General features: G+C 54.6%; 1 protein-coding gene across 5 annotated transcripts in view; it reads right to left on the reverse strand.

Annotated features, from left to right (window-relative positions):
• Znf541 (zinc finger protein 541) overlaps positions 1–14,255 on the reverse strand; it is a 32,677-nt gene that overhangs the window by 1,211 nt on the left and 17,211 nt on the right. For 2 of the 5 annotated variants that reach the window (XM_048368590.1, XM_048368591.1), the window contains 13 exons: positions 13,774–14,017; positions 11,916–13,590; positions 9,369–9,427; positions 8,963–9,122; positions 8,576–8,749; positions 7,624–7,948; positions 5,885–5,948; positions 5,247–5,389; positions 4,827–4,930; positions 2,961–3,036; positions 2,493–2,581; positions 466–606; positions 48–229 (listed from right to left, as the gene is read on the reverse strand). In XM_048368590.1, coding sequence (XP_048224547.1) covers positions 48–229; positions 466–606; positions 2,493–2,581; positions 2,961–3,036; positions 4,827–4,930; positions 5,247–5,389; positions 5,885–5,948; positions 7,624–7,948; positions 8,576–8,749; positions 8,963–9,122; positions 9,369–9,427; positions 11,916–13,590; positions 13,774–14,017 — 3,436 coding nt within the window. Of the gene's footprint in view, positions 1–47; positions 230–465; positions 607–2,492; positions 2,582–2,960; positions 3,107–4,826; positions 4,931–5,246; positions 5,390–5,884; positions 5,949–7,623; positions 7,949–8,575; positions 8,750–8,962; positions 9,123–9,368; positions 9,428–11,915; positions 13,591–13,773; positions 14,018–14,255 lie in introns of those variants that run through there. The other 3 variants (XM_048368592.1, XR_007214187.1, XM_048368593.1) reach the window with 3 other exon arrangements.

Raw genomic sequence — 14,255 nt, forward strand, 5'->3', positions numbered from 1 at the left:
ATGGCCAAGGGAGAGATCATAGGCCAAGGCCAGGAAGGATCAGCTACCTCTCACACTCTCTGCATGGAAAGACGTCCTGGCCCTCCACACTCCCCGGTGGCTCAGGGGTCCGCTTTGGTCCTGTACTTGGGCTGGGACTGAGGATGGACTCCCTCTTATAGGTCTTGGTCTTTATCTTCAACTCTGGAGTTGGACGGTGGCTGGATCGTTCCCGAGGGCTGCAAGTGACCTGGAGAGAGGCAGAACCATCAAGGTGCTGATCGTGACCCTTGTGAGGAAAGATGGGTCAGGCATGCAGGAGCTTTACAGGAAGACCTTCCCTTGGGACTGCTCCCCGACCCTCCATCTGCATTGGCTATGTATACGCGCATGCACGTGTGTGTGCGTGCGTGCGTGTGTGTGTGCATGCGCATGCCCACTGGGACCACAAATGCACTCCCGCCTCCTTCCCCCATGGTCCACTACCTTTTCTTCTGTCCTTTCTACCTCATCCAATTCTCTCCTGACCCTCTTTTCTAGTCCAGGAGCTCGGCCGCAGTCAAACTTGATCACTTTTTTCCAGATGTAATAATACTCAACACACTGTGCTACAGTCTTTGTCTGGATCTGGTAGAGGAAAACGGAAGCAGGCTGTGGGTGGTGCCTCACAGGCCCCTAAGTGCCCCAGCCAGCCACCACCTGGTGAAAGCCCTTCCATACCATTGGCCCACACCCATGAACACAGAGGGTCACAGTGTCCGCCCAGGCAGTGAGAGGGTCCAAAGTGAAGTCACACATTAGCTACCCACATCTAAGGCCAGCTCACTGGAGCAGCCATCTCCGCCAGCCCAGGAAATTCTTCCCATGGGAAAGACCTAGAGGTGGTGCTTCTACCACACAGTGCTTACAGGTAGACAGAACTGCAGAAGCCTTGGGATCAAACTCAAGAGGAGGGGTTTGGGCTGGGAATGTGGCTTAGTGATAGAGTGCTTGCCTAGCATGCATGAAGCCCTGGGTTAAATTCCTCAGCACCACATAAACAGAAAAGGCCAGAAGTGGTGCGGTGGCTCAAGTGGTAGCCTTGAGCAAAAAAGGAAGCCAGGGACTGTGCTCAAGCCCAAGCTCCAGGACTGGCAAAAAGAAAAAATGGGGGGGGGGGAGGGAGGGAGAGAGAGAGGGAGGGCGGAGAGAGAGGGAGAGAGGTAGAGAGGAAGGAAGGAAGGAAGGGAGGAAGGGAGGGAGGGAGGGAGGGAGGGAGGGAAGGAGGGAGGGAGGGAGGGAGGGAGGGAAGGGGGAAGAAGGGAGGAAGGAAGGAAGGAAGGAGAGAGAAAGAGGTGGGGGCTTTGAGGACACAGTTGGAACCTAGGGCACTCAGGCCCTGCCTTTTGCTCTTCCCTCCACTCTAAGAAGGTTTCTCATTAAAGGTTGAGTTCTGGGGCTGGAAATGTGGCTTAGTGGTAGAGTGCTTGCCTAGTATGCATGAAGCCCTGAGTTCGATTCCTCAGTACCACATAAATAGAAAAGGCCAGAAGTAGCTCAGGTGGTAGAGTGCTAGCCTTGAGCAAAAGAAGCTCAGGGACAGTGCCCAGGCCCTGAGGTCAAGCCCCAGGACTGGCAACAAAAATAAAATAAAATTAAGGTTGAGTTCTACAGAGCTGGGTGTTGTCACACATGACTGTAATCCCAGCATTGGGGAGGCAGAATCAGGATGATCTCAAGTTTCAGGCCAGCCAGGGCTAAAAGCAGGACTCTGACTCAGAAACATTAAGTAAGGAGGGCTGAGCTACTACTGTAGAGGCTGAGATCCAAAGCATGGAGGACCAAGGACAGCTGTGTAAGAGACTAAGATTCTGCCTCCAGCAAAAAGGATGGCTGGAAGTGTGGCTCAAATGGTAGACAAGCAGCTGCAAGAAGCAAGCCCAACAAGCACAAGGCCCTGAGATAAAAAAAGGGGGAAAGAAAGGAAGGAAATAGGGGGCTGGGGCTACAGTGTGGTGGTAGAGCACATGCTGAGCATGTTCAAGGTCCTCCAGTCCGTTCCCAGGAACTGTCCCTCCTCTGGAAACTCCTTGAGAGTTCATGCTAGAAAATCCTCTTAGCTTTGTGTGCTCACAAGCTAGAAGTTGAAACAGAGCATTTGTGACATAAGAAACCCCAGAAGTCAAAAAGAAAAAGATGAGGGGCTGGGGATATGGCCTAGTGGCAAGAGTGCTTGCCTCGTATACATGAGGCCCTGGGTTCAATTCTCCAACACCACATATACAGAAAATGGCCAGAAGTGGTGCTGTGGCTCAAGTGGCAGAGTGCTAGCCTTGAGCGGGAAGAAGCCAGGGACAGTGCTCAGGCCCTGAGCCCAAGCCCCAGGACTGCCCAAAAAAAAAAAAAAAAAGAAAAAGAAAAAGATGAGTTTCTGATTCTGAACAAGATGGAACAATAGGAAGCTGATTTACAGCGTCGGCCCAAACCCTGAAGGAAAAATTCACGATCATTGAGCAGTGGCGGGCAAGCCTCACCGTCTTGTGGATCAGGTGAAAATCCTTCTTGTGAGCACAGAATGCCTTCTTAAAGAGCCTCTTCTCCATGGGAGTCCAGATGTCTGAGCCTGCGGGAGAACACAGCCAAGAGGAGGAGAGGTTTCTCCTTGTTGGACTACAGTGGGGGGGGGGGGCGGGGGGAGTGCAGACCACCCTCCACATTAAAGCCACCAACAAATGTGTGCCAGTGTCACGTGACCCACACAACCTTGCAGTTCTTTAGTGGCAACCAAGGCTTTGGTGGCTTGCCAGGGGAGGTGGGCCCAGGTTGCCTGAATCCAAATGCTGCACCTGAGCTCATCTCCAATGCCCCCAGAAGCCAGCAGGCAGCAGTAAGAAGAAAGCAGCCAGGCTCCTGAGAAGGCCAAGGCAGAGCTTGCCACCGGGCCCACCTTGTTGGCCAAGCTCTCAGCCAGGCCCCAGAGTGCCCATTCTTCCCACACTCACCTGTGTAGTGATAGTCAGCCAGCGGGTGGGCACGTGACTTCTGGGGTCCTCGAAGTAGAAGAGTCTCTAGGGCAACCTGGAATGAGAGCAGGTGCAGGCCACTCACCGGCAGAGCAGAGGTGGGAAGTGGAGGGGCACCTGCACTCCTGCATTCATGTGAAAATTACAGTCATCCTCATAGCCTTTCCCATTGCCATGAGCCTCAAAGTGGGTGGTCCCAGGGCAAGCACAGCAATTGGACATAGGTGTGGCACCATTCTGGCCCCAGCACCCACTCCCATAGGGCCTGGTGTTGGAGAGCCTCGCCATCACTCAGCTGGACTCACTTTGCCCACGGTACACCTTAGTGACTAGTAAGCTTAGCATGCTGACTGCTTGTTTTGTCTTTCTTAAAATATAAGCACTGGAGCTGGGAATATGGCTTTGTGGTAAAGTGCTCGCCTCATATATATGAAGACTTGGGTTCGATTCCTCAGCACCACATGTATAGAAAAAGCCAGAAGTGGCGCTGTGGCTCAAGTGGTAGAGTGCTAGCCTTGAGCAAAAAGAAGCCAGGGACAGTATTCAGGCCCTGAGTCCAAGGCCCAGGACTGGCAAAAAACAAAACAAAATACAAGCCCTATGAGGGCGGGGATTATCCCCATCACCATCAGGCCCACATGAGTCATTTCTGGGTTCCAGTGCAGAATGGAGACCCCTTATTCAAAAACCATGAAGAATTCCAAAGTGATGACAAAAGAGCATTGAACCAAACACAGAGCTCCTGAGCCATCCCATCCTGTACCAGGGTACCCATACAAGGATGGGCACCTAGAAGGTACTCGATAAGAGCATAACACGTGCAGGCACCAGTGGTTCGCACCTGTAATCCTAGCTACTCAGGAGGCTGAAGTCTGAGGATCATGGTTCAAAACCAGCCTGGGCAGGAAAGTTCATGAGATTCTTATCTCTGATAAACCACTCAAAAACCAGAAGTGGCTCAAAGTGGTAGAGCACTAGCCTTGAGCAAAAAGAGCTGGGGACTGTGCTCAGGCCCTGAGTTCAAGGCCCATGACCAACAAAAAAAAGAACATATTGTGTGTCAGGTGCTGCTCCACAGCCTGACAGACAGCATGGCCACCACGTTAACACCTGCCTTCCTAACAGAATGTCTTCCACTACTCAGAGCTGAACTTCCTTTCCTAAACCAAGAACTGAGAGGTGGGACAGTACAGTAGTTTTCATATGCAGCCTTTTCTCTTGGCAGTCCTGGGGTTTGAATCCAGGGCCTCACTAGGCTGATAATCTACTATTTGAGCTATGCCTTAAAATTTTTTATTGTTATTCTAAAAGTGACATAGAAAGGGGATTACAGTTCCATAAGTCAGGTAAAGTGTACATTTCTTTTTGGATACTATCACCCCTTTCCTTGCTCTCTCCCAGTTTTTCCCTCCCATCCACATCAGTTCTATAGTTCATTTTCAGCATAGTGTTCAGTGAGTCCCATTGCCTCAAGCCTCTTTTGCCTTATGTTTTAGCCTGGGCTGCAGGTCCTCCTAGCTCTGCTCTCTGTACAGCTACGATTACAGACCCAGGGGATTATGCTTGGTCTTTTAAACAAAGGATGAAGAGGGACAGACACAGTGGCCGAGGTTGGACATCTGTGACCTTCAGGCCAGCCTAGGCTACCTAGCGAGTTCCAAGCCAGCCTGGCCTACTCAGTGAGATTCTGTCTGAACAAACAATGAAGACGAAAAAGTATGGACACAGAACCTGAGCTGGATCTACTGCTCCCTCCCCCACCGGCCCCCATCTCCAAGAATCAGTAATGATGAGACAAGTGGAGCCCACAGCTGAACATCCCTGACAATCCCAATCCAGCCTCACCTCAACGCTGCCCTGGGCTTCGTGCAGGCAGTGCAGGGCGAGCTCCAGGTTGGTGCCCCCTCCTGGCATCACGCTGGAGCATGCCACATTACAGAGCTCCGTCACTACAGTGTCAGTTCCAGCAAGCAGTGGTGGCAAGGGTTAGGAAAGGAGACGAGGGAGTCAGGAGCTAGTCAGGTGGACACTCGTCTTCCTTCCCTTTCTCCCTCCCATCCTCCCCACTCCCTCCCTTGCACTTCTCTGTGGACAAGGTGGGTGAGCAGAAGCCAGCCCTGGGTTAGTACTAGATAGCCCAACCAGCCACTGGGTCAGAGGAGATGACTGAACACAGCCAGGGAGAAGGGACCCTGGGAGGGGGAGACTCCCTGGAGCTGGCAGGGAAGGAAGGGCCTTGCCGTGAGACCCCAGAGCCTCAGCCACCTCTGTCCTGTGTCTCGGGATTGGTCATCACATCTCCCCATGGCTTCCAAACCAGAGCCGCCACATGCTTGTCCACTCCAGCCAGAGATCTCTCCTGAAGCTCTGGGATCTCAGCCTGAAACCGGCTCCCTATGTTGATGTGTCTGGAAGAGGCCACACGCACAGACAGAGACATGCAGGGGTGACCAAGATGGGACCTGTAGGCTGCGTCAGCCACATCCTACTCTGTGGGCCCCGAAGCCACCTCACAGACACACAAAGGCATTTTGGGAAGCTCTCTAGGGTCACCTCCTTCCTCCTCTGCCTCTTAAGGTCTAGGATAGGGAGGTACATGCTGATAACTGGCCACATCTGTCCAGCCACGTGTCTAGCCACAGACTGCACTGTGAGCTATGCCATCACCAATTTTTCCCAGAGCCTTGAGCATGGTCTGTCCAATGTGCCACGTGTCTCTCTGAGAGAGAAGTGCCAGGGGAACTTCCTGCTGTGATCTAGAGAAGCCCACTGTTTGCAGGGAGCCTCTGCACTCTGACCTGACCTCCTATGAAACAGCATCTTTGGGAAAAGGGATGTTGGACCCCATGGCGGGTGAAAGACCCTCCTGTAGAGGACACTTGGTTCTCACTGCTCCAACTCACGGTTCAATGCTGATCTTAGTGTCATCCTTCACCACACAGATCCCGAAAGAGCCATCCACCTGATCTAGAAAACATACCGTGAGGTCTTAAAAGTGTGGCTTAGTGGTAGAGTACTTGCCTAGCCTGCTTGAAGCCCTGGGTTTGATTCCTCAGTACCACATAAATGGCCCTGTGGCTCAAGTGGTAGAGCGCTAGCCTTGAGCAAAAAGAAGCTCGGGGCAGTGCTCAGGCGTAGGGTTCAAGCTCCAGGACTGGGAGGAAAAAAGAAAACACAGCAAAAAGCCTCAAGAACACAGAGTAGACATGACCCACAGGGTGCCTTCTGGCTGCCTTTGTTGACACAGCCTAGAAACAGGTCTGAGGACACCTGGGTGGAAAAGGACCTCAGAAAAAGCTGAGGAAGGAACTCAGCAAACCAATTAGGGAATGAAGTTACATATTGGTGCTAAAGTAGTAAGCGAAGGTCTCTGGAAACTATCCTAAGGGCATATAGCATGTAGAGAAATATGTACTGAAGAAAATGGATGAAATCTTGATAAGAACAAGCATCTGTGGTATTTAAGGGGGGGTTCCTTCCCCATCCAGCTGCCCCTGGGGGTTCCACCCAGGTGGGAGGGGCAGACAAGATGAGGTTTTCCCCTGGTTCCCATGCTTCAAGATGCTAAAGGAAGGCAGAACGACAACTTTTCACCAAAGAATACTGATGTTATGGGGTTGGGAATGTGACTTAGCAGTAGAGCGCTTGCCTAGCATGAATGAAGCCCTGGGTTCAATTCCTCAGCACCATATAAACAGCAAGTGGTAGAGTGTTAGCCTTGAACAAAAAGAAGCCAGTGACAGTGCTCAGGCCCTGAGTTCAAGTCCCAGGACTGGCAAAAAGAGAGAGAGAGAGATCTAAAAGAGGCTTTAGTGTTATCTAGCATGAACAAGGCCTCCGATTCCATTCCCAACCCTGAAGTGGGGGAGTGGTGTACATCTAAGCAGGATGTTGAAAGTCAAAGGTAAAGATAAAAATTTCAAAATAAAAAAACCAGTGGGAAAAAAACCAAAACTCTCATGAACCAGGTGCTGTTAGCTCTAGATACTCAGGAGGTTAAAATACAAGGATGATGTTTTAAAGCTAATCGGGACAGGAACCCCCATGAGACTCTTTTTGTTGTTGTTGTTGTTCATGGGCCTTGAACTCAGGGCCTGGGTGCTATCCCTAAGCTCTTTTGCTGAAGGCTAGTGCTCTATCACTTTGAGCCACAGCTCCAATTCTGGTTTTTGAGTGGTTAATTCAAAGATAAGAATGTCACAGATTTTCCTGCCCGGGCTGGCTTTGAACCATGATCCTCAGATCTCAGCCTCCTCAGTAGCTAGGATTACAGGCATGAACAACCAACCTGTGCTTGGCCCATGAGACCTGTATCTCCAATTCACTTCCAAAAAGTGATAAAGTGATAAAGTTCTAGGCTTGAGCAAGAAAAGCAAAAGAACAGTACCCAGGCCCTGAGTTCAAGCCCTGGTAATGGGACAAATGAAAAAAAAAAGGAAAGAATAAAAGAGTATATTGTTACACTTTCGTAATGCCATTAAGGAAATGACATGGAAGGGTGGACAGAAAGTGGTCTGACTAAACGGCCTCCCTGGGACACTACTCAGCAGCTATACCTCCAAGGCCAAAGACAGCAGTGGACCAGATAGCACAGGGAGGCATGGCATGGTCAAGGAGCTATGTCCTGGTCTGCATTACTCACCAAGCACAGAGCTGAAGAGTTGGTAGGGCCCAGCCTGGGGTATGGGGCAGAGCGTGTTGAAGTAGAGCCCAGAGCCCTCCCGGATGGGGCTGAGCATGGGGGGTGGGGTGTACGGGGAACACTGGAACAGGCCCTTCAGGAGATGGTCCACCAGGAGCACGGGAGAGGGAAGGCAGCTCTGGTGGCAGCCCCCCCCTGGCGCTGGCTCCCCCAGTGCAGAGGGGAGGGCAGGCAGGAGCATCGTCTGGGGCTGGGGGCGCTTCTTCCGCTTCCTCTGCTGCCGGCTGTCCTTGCTGTCTCTCTCTTCCCCATCTTTCTCTTGTCCCTGAGGAAGAGAGCCCAGAACCACTGGAGGCCACCTCCAGCACTACTCAGTCTTTTGGTAGCCCTGAATGGACAGTGGGACTGGCCACATTGGACAGGCACACTCAATGTGGCCATACCTGAGCCCTCAGCCTAGGACCCCAGGAGAGCTTTCTTGGGAACTGTCTGGCCACCCAAGCCAGAGCTAGGATGCTCTGCTCTGCTGGCAGCGAGGCTCTGCCCTCATATGCTCCTGGTAAGAGGTGCAGGGATAGCAGCAATGGCCCAAAGGAGGCAAAGACATCATGTGGCAGTGTGACAAATCAAATTCCATTCTACCCAATGCCAGGTGCTCTTAGGACCCAAAAGTGGACCCAGCAGGGATGAAGGGGACTGCACCATCCCAAATGTAGCAGAACTTCTCCAGTGTGGCCCTCCAATGCAGGCTACCTCACAGAGCCCCCTTCACCTGTGCAAGCCACGCCCACCCAGCTGGAGAGCTCACGAGCTCTGTGTACCCCTCACCCCCAGATGACTCTGGGCCATCGCTGTCTGGCTTGAGTCTGTGTCCCCCACAAGGCTGGGCCAGCACAGCACTCAGAGAGTACTGAGTGAGATGTCAAATCAGGACTTCTAGATAAGCACCCACCTTGGCTGTGCCCCCCAGGCGGCGAGGTGCTGGAGTCACAGGGACTGACAAAGGGATCACCAGAGGGGCCGTGGTCATGCTGTCCAAGGACTTCCTGGCTCCTGGGGGACTCTGTCCATCGCCATCTGGCCTCAGCACCTGTCTTGATGGTTTGCTAAACTCCGTGCCAAATACCTAAACATAAAGAAGTGAAGGTTCTCTAAGTTTCATGGCCACTGTAGATTCCCAGGCAGGGAAGCTTGGGGCTTAGACCAGGGGGAGGAGCCACTGTGCTCCTGCCTGGCAAAGGGGGATCTGCCCTAGAGCAGCCCATCCTAATGCCGGGCCCACCCCCAAGATGCTGCCTTCAGCCATCATGGGCCCCAGAAGCCTCTCCAGCCCCTCCACCTGCTGCTCCTGCTTCCCCCGGGGCGATGGCCACTGGTCACTGTGGAAGCACATGTGGCTACTCAGCCCCTTCTCGGTGTAGAACATTTGACTGCAGTTCTTGCAGACAAAAGTGCTCCTCGGTTCTGTCCAATCAGTGGGCCCCCCATTGGGCTGGTGGCTGTGGGCAGACAAGGCAGGAAGGGAGAATGGAAGAATGAGACTCGATTCCTGATCACTGTGTTTTGCTTTTAACTCATACCACTGACCATGACTGATAAACTTCAGACTTGGAGGCCATACCCACACTCTCTAGGCCAGAGGCAGCCTCTTCAGCATGGAAGGCCCCCACTTCACTCCCCCAGGGCCATCAAGGACTCTGCAGAAGGCAGAGCCTGGGCAGGACAGGGAGGGCATCCTGACTTACCATCCACCTGCCATGTTCTCCTCCTTCATTGGATGAGGTAGTCTGTAGATGTTTCCTCCCTGTACAAGAAAACACATCTGTGTCCACACAGCAGAAATGAGAAGGCACAGAAGTTCCACAGCTAGAAGACCCTAAGGTTAGAGAACCACAGCAGAGGAAAACTTTGTGCCCTTGGATTAGGTAATGGTCTCTTAGGTTCGATACCAAAGCAAAACAAAGACCACACAAATTGAACTTCATTAAAATGGAAACTTGGGCTGGGAATATGGCCTAGTGGCAAGAGTGCTTGCCTCACATACATGAAGCCCTGGGTTCAATTCCCCAGCACCACATATATAGAAAACGGCCAGAAGTGGTGCTGTGGCTCAGTGGCAGAGTGCTAGCCTTGAGCAAAAAGAAGCCAGGAACAGTGCTCAGGCCCTGAGTCCAAGCCCCAGGACTGGCCAAAAAAAAAAAAAAGGAAACTTTTATCCTACAAACGCTAGTACAAGATGGAAGAGGCTGCTTATAAGTCACATAATTGATAAGGGGGCTTGCATCCAGAATATGTAAAGATCTCTTACAACTCAATAGTAATAAAACAGTAGCTCCATTTTGAAAATGGGAAAAGGGTCTAAATGGACTATCTCTCTTAAGAAGTTACACGAATGAATGGCTAATAAACCAATGAAAGGGTGTTCAGCATCATTAGCCATGAAAAAAGGCAAAGCAAAACCACAATGTGCTACAGGAATGAAGATAGAAACAGCCAGGCCTGGTGGCATGACTGTAACCCCAGCCCCTTGGAAGCTGTGAAAGAAGGACTGTGAGTTTGGCATACACATCGAGTTTCATGACAGACTAGGCTGCATAGTGTGAGATGTGTCAAAAAGCCATAATGAGATGTGACTTGACACCTATCAGATAGATTATAATAATAATAAGCAGGAGCTGTACCAATTGCTGGTAAAGATGTGGAGGAAATGCAGCCCTTATGTACAGTGGTGGGTATAAAATGATAAACTATTTTGGAAAACAGCCTGATAGTTCCTCAAACACTGAACACAGAGTTTCCATGTGACCTGGCAATTCCACTCCTGGACATCTGCCCAAAAGAAACAAAAGCATGCATCCACACAGGCAGCTGGGCATGCATACTAGAGGCAGCATATTCATGAGAGCCAAGAGGGGAAACAGCCTACCAATGAATGGTTAAAGTCTAGTCCATCCATCCACTGGAATATTGCTCAGCCATAAGAGAAATGAGGCCCTGACATACACCAGAACACACGCGAACCTTGGAAACATAGTGCTGAGTGACAGGGACTAGGCACAAGGGCCCCCAGTGTATGAGGTGCCCAGAAGAGGTGACTCCATAGAGACCCGGCTCAGAGGATGGAGAGATGACAGTGAGGTAGAAAGGGAGGTAGAAAGATGTAGGGTTTCTTCTGAGGGGAATAAAATGGTTGTCACATAGTTGTAAAACTTATGAATACACTAAAAACTACTGAACTGCACATCTTCAAAAGGTCAGGTGCTCAGTATTTGAGTAATAGAGCAAAATGAAACAAAACACCAGATAGCTGTGGGACGCTGAGAAGGAGGCTGGCATTACTACTAAGGGGTGCGGCTAGACACCTCAGAGCAGGTCCTCAAGTGTGATGCAGGGAGGACCTAGACTAAGGTGCATCAGGCTGGAGCACACAGCAGGAGAACCTCCAGCAGAAAACACACATTTCATGCACAAGCACTTAGGAGGTGGGGGGGGGGGGTCTCTACCTTCATATCCTCTTTAGAACTTAAGGAGAAAAATCCAGAAGGCAACAGGAGACAAAAGAAAACAATCAACCAAAAAGCTTAGTGACATAATAATGCTCTGGACACCTCTCTATGGTCCTCACTGTAAGGTCCACCCCTGGGGAGGGCTCTGAGCAGGTGTCCCCCCACCTCTTTAAGTCTACGCCCAGTACCTGAGTTACCTAGGTAACTGGCACACCTGGAGGCAGTTACCTCCTCCTGCCCTGAGGTCACATCTAATCCACCTGGCCCTATCTCCTCCCCCTTTCCTATATATCCCAGCTCAACACGAGTCTCTGCTCTTTTTCCTTTTCTCTCTTACTCTCTCTTGCTTTTTTCCTTCTTCCTTCCCCTCAGTCTCACCACTCCTCCATCTTGTGTGGGCTGGCAGTTTGTTTTCCCCCCAGTAAACTCCTTTCTGTCTGAACCATGTGATGGGTTTCCTTTCCTTTCTGGTGAACCTTACGATCACCTTCAACCTCAAGCCTGTAATCCTGTGATCCTAGCTACCTGGGAGGCAGTGATTGGGGGGTTGCAGATAGAGGCCAGCTGGGCATACAAGTATGTAAGGCTCCATCTTAATCCGTTACCCCAGCTACAGGGGAGGCACAACGGCTTGGGCAGTGGCTGGCATGGTCTTTCTCAGCACCCAAGGAGGACCACAGGCCAGGCCCACCAAGGCATAAAGGAGACCCAAAATAACTCAGAAGGGGTTCAGGTAGAGAGGATGTCTTGGATGAAGCCCCGAGTTCGGTCCCCAGTATCAGGTACCTGGATTCTGTTGAATATGGTCAGCTTGGACTTTACGTCCCGGCCAGGATCAGCGGAAGGCCCACTGGATGAGAAGGAGGCCATGGCCACCTGGCTGGGAGAGGCGGCACAGCACACGTCCATCTTCACCTTGTCCTTCCGGAAGCCGGAGAAGCGCTGGGCCCTGGGGTTCCCCGAGAACAGCCGATAGCTCGCCCCTCGGGGGCAGGCTGGGCCCTTCTCGGGCCTGGCGGCCCCGGCGGCCAGGCAGCCATCGGCCTGGGCCTGCTTCCCGGGCAGCGGGGCTCCAGGCTGCTCCTCCCCCCCGAGCTGGGGCTGCCGCGTGCCCGCGGCGGGGAAGATGTCCCCCAGGTCCAGGGTCCCTTTGGAAGACCGCAAGTGCTTGGCCAGAGAAGAGATGTCGGGGTTCCGGGACGCGTCCAGGGGCGCTGGGAGCGATGGCGGGGCCGAGGCCACTTTGAGGCCGCCCTTGGTGTCTCGCCGGGTGCCGCCAGGCGAGGTCTCCCTGGACACGGCGGGCACCGTCTTCCTTCTGCGGGCTGGGGACCCCTCGGGGTCGGGGTGTCCGGGGCCCCCCTGCAGGGCGTCCACGGCGGCGGGGGTCGGCTGCGGCCAGGCTCCCTGCAGCGACTTGAGGGCGGCCTGGCGGGCGTCGGCGGCGGGGCGCGGGGCGAAGAGGCGCTGGGACGCGGAGAGCACCTGCAGCATCTGCACCTGCTCGTGGCCCGCCAGGGCCTCCTGCGACTTGAGGAGCAGCTGGCGGAAGAGCGGGGCCGCCTCGGCCGCCGGCCCGTCCTGCTCGCCGGGGCTCGGCCAGGCCAGGGGCTCGCTGCCCTCGGGCTTGCTCCTCCGGGAGGGCCAGCCGTCCTCCTCGCAGGCCTCCCCGCCCGGCGCCTTCGGGGCGGGCGGGTCTTCGGCGCCCGGCGGGGGCTCCGCGGGGCCGGGCTCGCGGGGCTCCGGCGCCTTGTGCAGCACCAGCACGCCGCCGCCCTTGCCCTTGGAGCAGCCCGGCAGGCTCCGCAGCCACGGGAAGCCATGGCCAGGGGTAGGGGCGCCCGCAGCGGCGCCTCGGAAGAGCGGCAGGCGGGTGGGCAGGGCGCCGCCCTCGGCCCAGCTCTCCCGGGAGGACTGGGGCTGCTGTGGCAGCTCCAGCTCCGGGGCGTCGGGGGCGCCGTTCTCCGCCGCCACCCTGGACGGCGCGGCCGCGCGCGTGTCCTCTGCGGCCGCCTCGGTCCGCGGGGGCTGGGGATCCTCGGGCCCCTCTGCGCCTGGGGCTCCCGGGGCCACCGGGGTGGCGGCAGGGGCGCAGGTGGAGGCCCCCGTGCCGCGCCCGTCGCCGTCGGTGGGCGCCGCCAGGGCCGGGCCGGGGGACGGGATCTTCTGGTGCACGATGCTGCTCACGATGCAGCGCAGCAGGTCGCGGTTGGGCAGCACCGAGCTGGGGGATCGGGCTTCGGGGAGTCCCGGGGGCCGCAGGGAGCCGGGGGGCGGCAGGTCCGGGTGCGGGGGGTCCCCGAAGGCTTCCTCCTCGGTAGGGGCCTCGCGCAGGATGCACAGGCCGTGCTGCACTTCGTAGTGGCGGCGCAGGGAGCGGTAGTCGCAGTAGCTCTTGCTGCAGCCCTGCTCGATGCACACGAACGGCTTGGTCTTCTGGTGCGTGAGCATGTGCCCAGTCCTGTGGGGAGACATGGCTGTGGGTGCCCCGCCAAGGGGCACCCCGAAAAGACGACCAGCAGGGGCCTCCCTCAGCCACCCTGCCCTTTGATAACCTTTTATCAAAACTAAACAAAACTATGGAACCCCAAAGTAGGATGCGGGTGGAGCAGGGGGCGGGCGCGGTCCTCCGTTGTCTACGTACAGGTGGTCCTGCCGCTTGAAGGCTTTGCTGCAGACTTTGCAGACGTGCTTCCTCTCCTGGCTGTGCGTCAGGTAGTGCTTGCTGAGGGAGCTGGCACTGCTGAACACCTTCCCGCAAAGGCTGCAGTCCAGGAGTGGGTTCTGGGGGGAGCTGTGCTGCCGCTTGCCTTTCCTTGCGCTCCCTGAGGTGGCCCTGCCGCCTTCATCGGCCTCTTTGGGCACCTTCAGGGTGCCTAGCCCCAGGTCTAGACAGAGGGAGAAAGCACAGGTTATCACAGCCAGGGGGTACCTGGGCACCCGTGGATGCTCTGTAGCTCTCCTCTGTGAAGATCTTCCAAGGACAGGCCAAGACCTGGACTTCCAGCAGCTTAGGAGCACCAGGAGGGAGCCAGGGCCCTGATCAGGCCCCACCCACAGGGCCGTACCTGGTTCCATGCCTGGTGCAGAGGGACAGGAATGGCAGGCTGAGTGACATGAGAGAGC

The sequence above is a fragment of the Perognathus longimembris genome, chromosome 20, assembly GCF_023159225.1.
Source record: "Perognathus longimembris pacificus isolate PPM17 chromosome 20, ASM2315922v1, whole genome shotgun sequence".
NCBI classification, from domain to species: domain Eukaryota; kingdom Metazoa; phylum Chordata; class Mammalia; order Rodentia; family Heteromyidae; genus Perognathus; species Perognathus longimembris.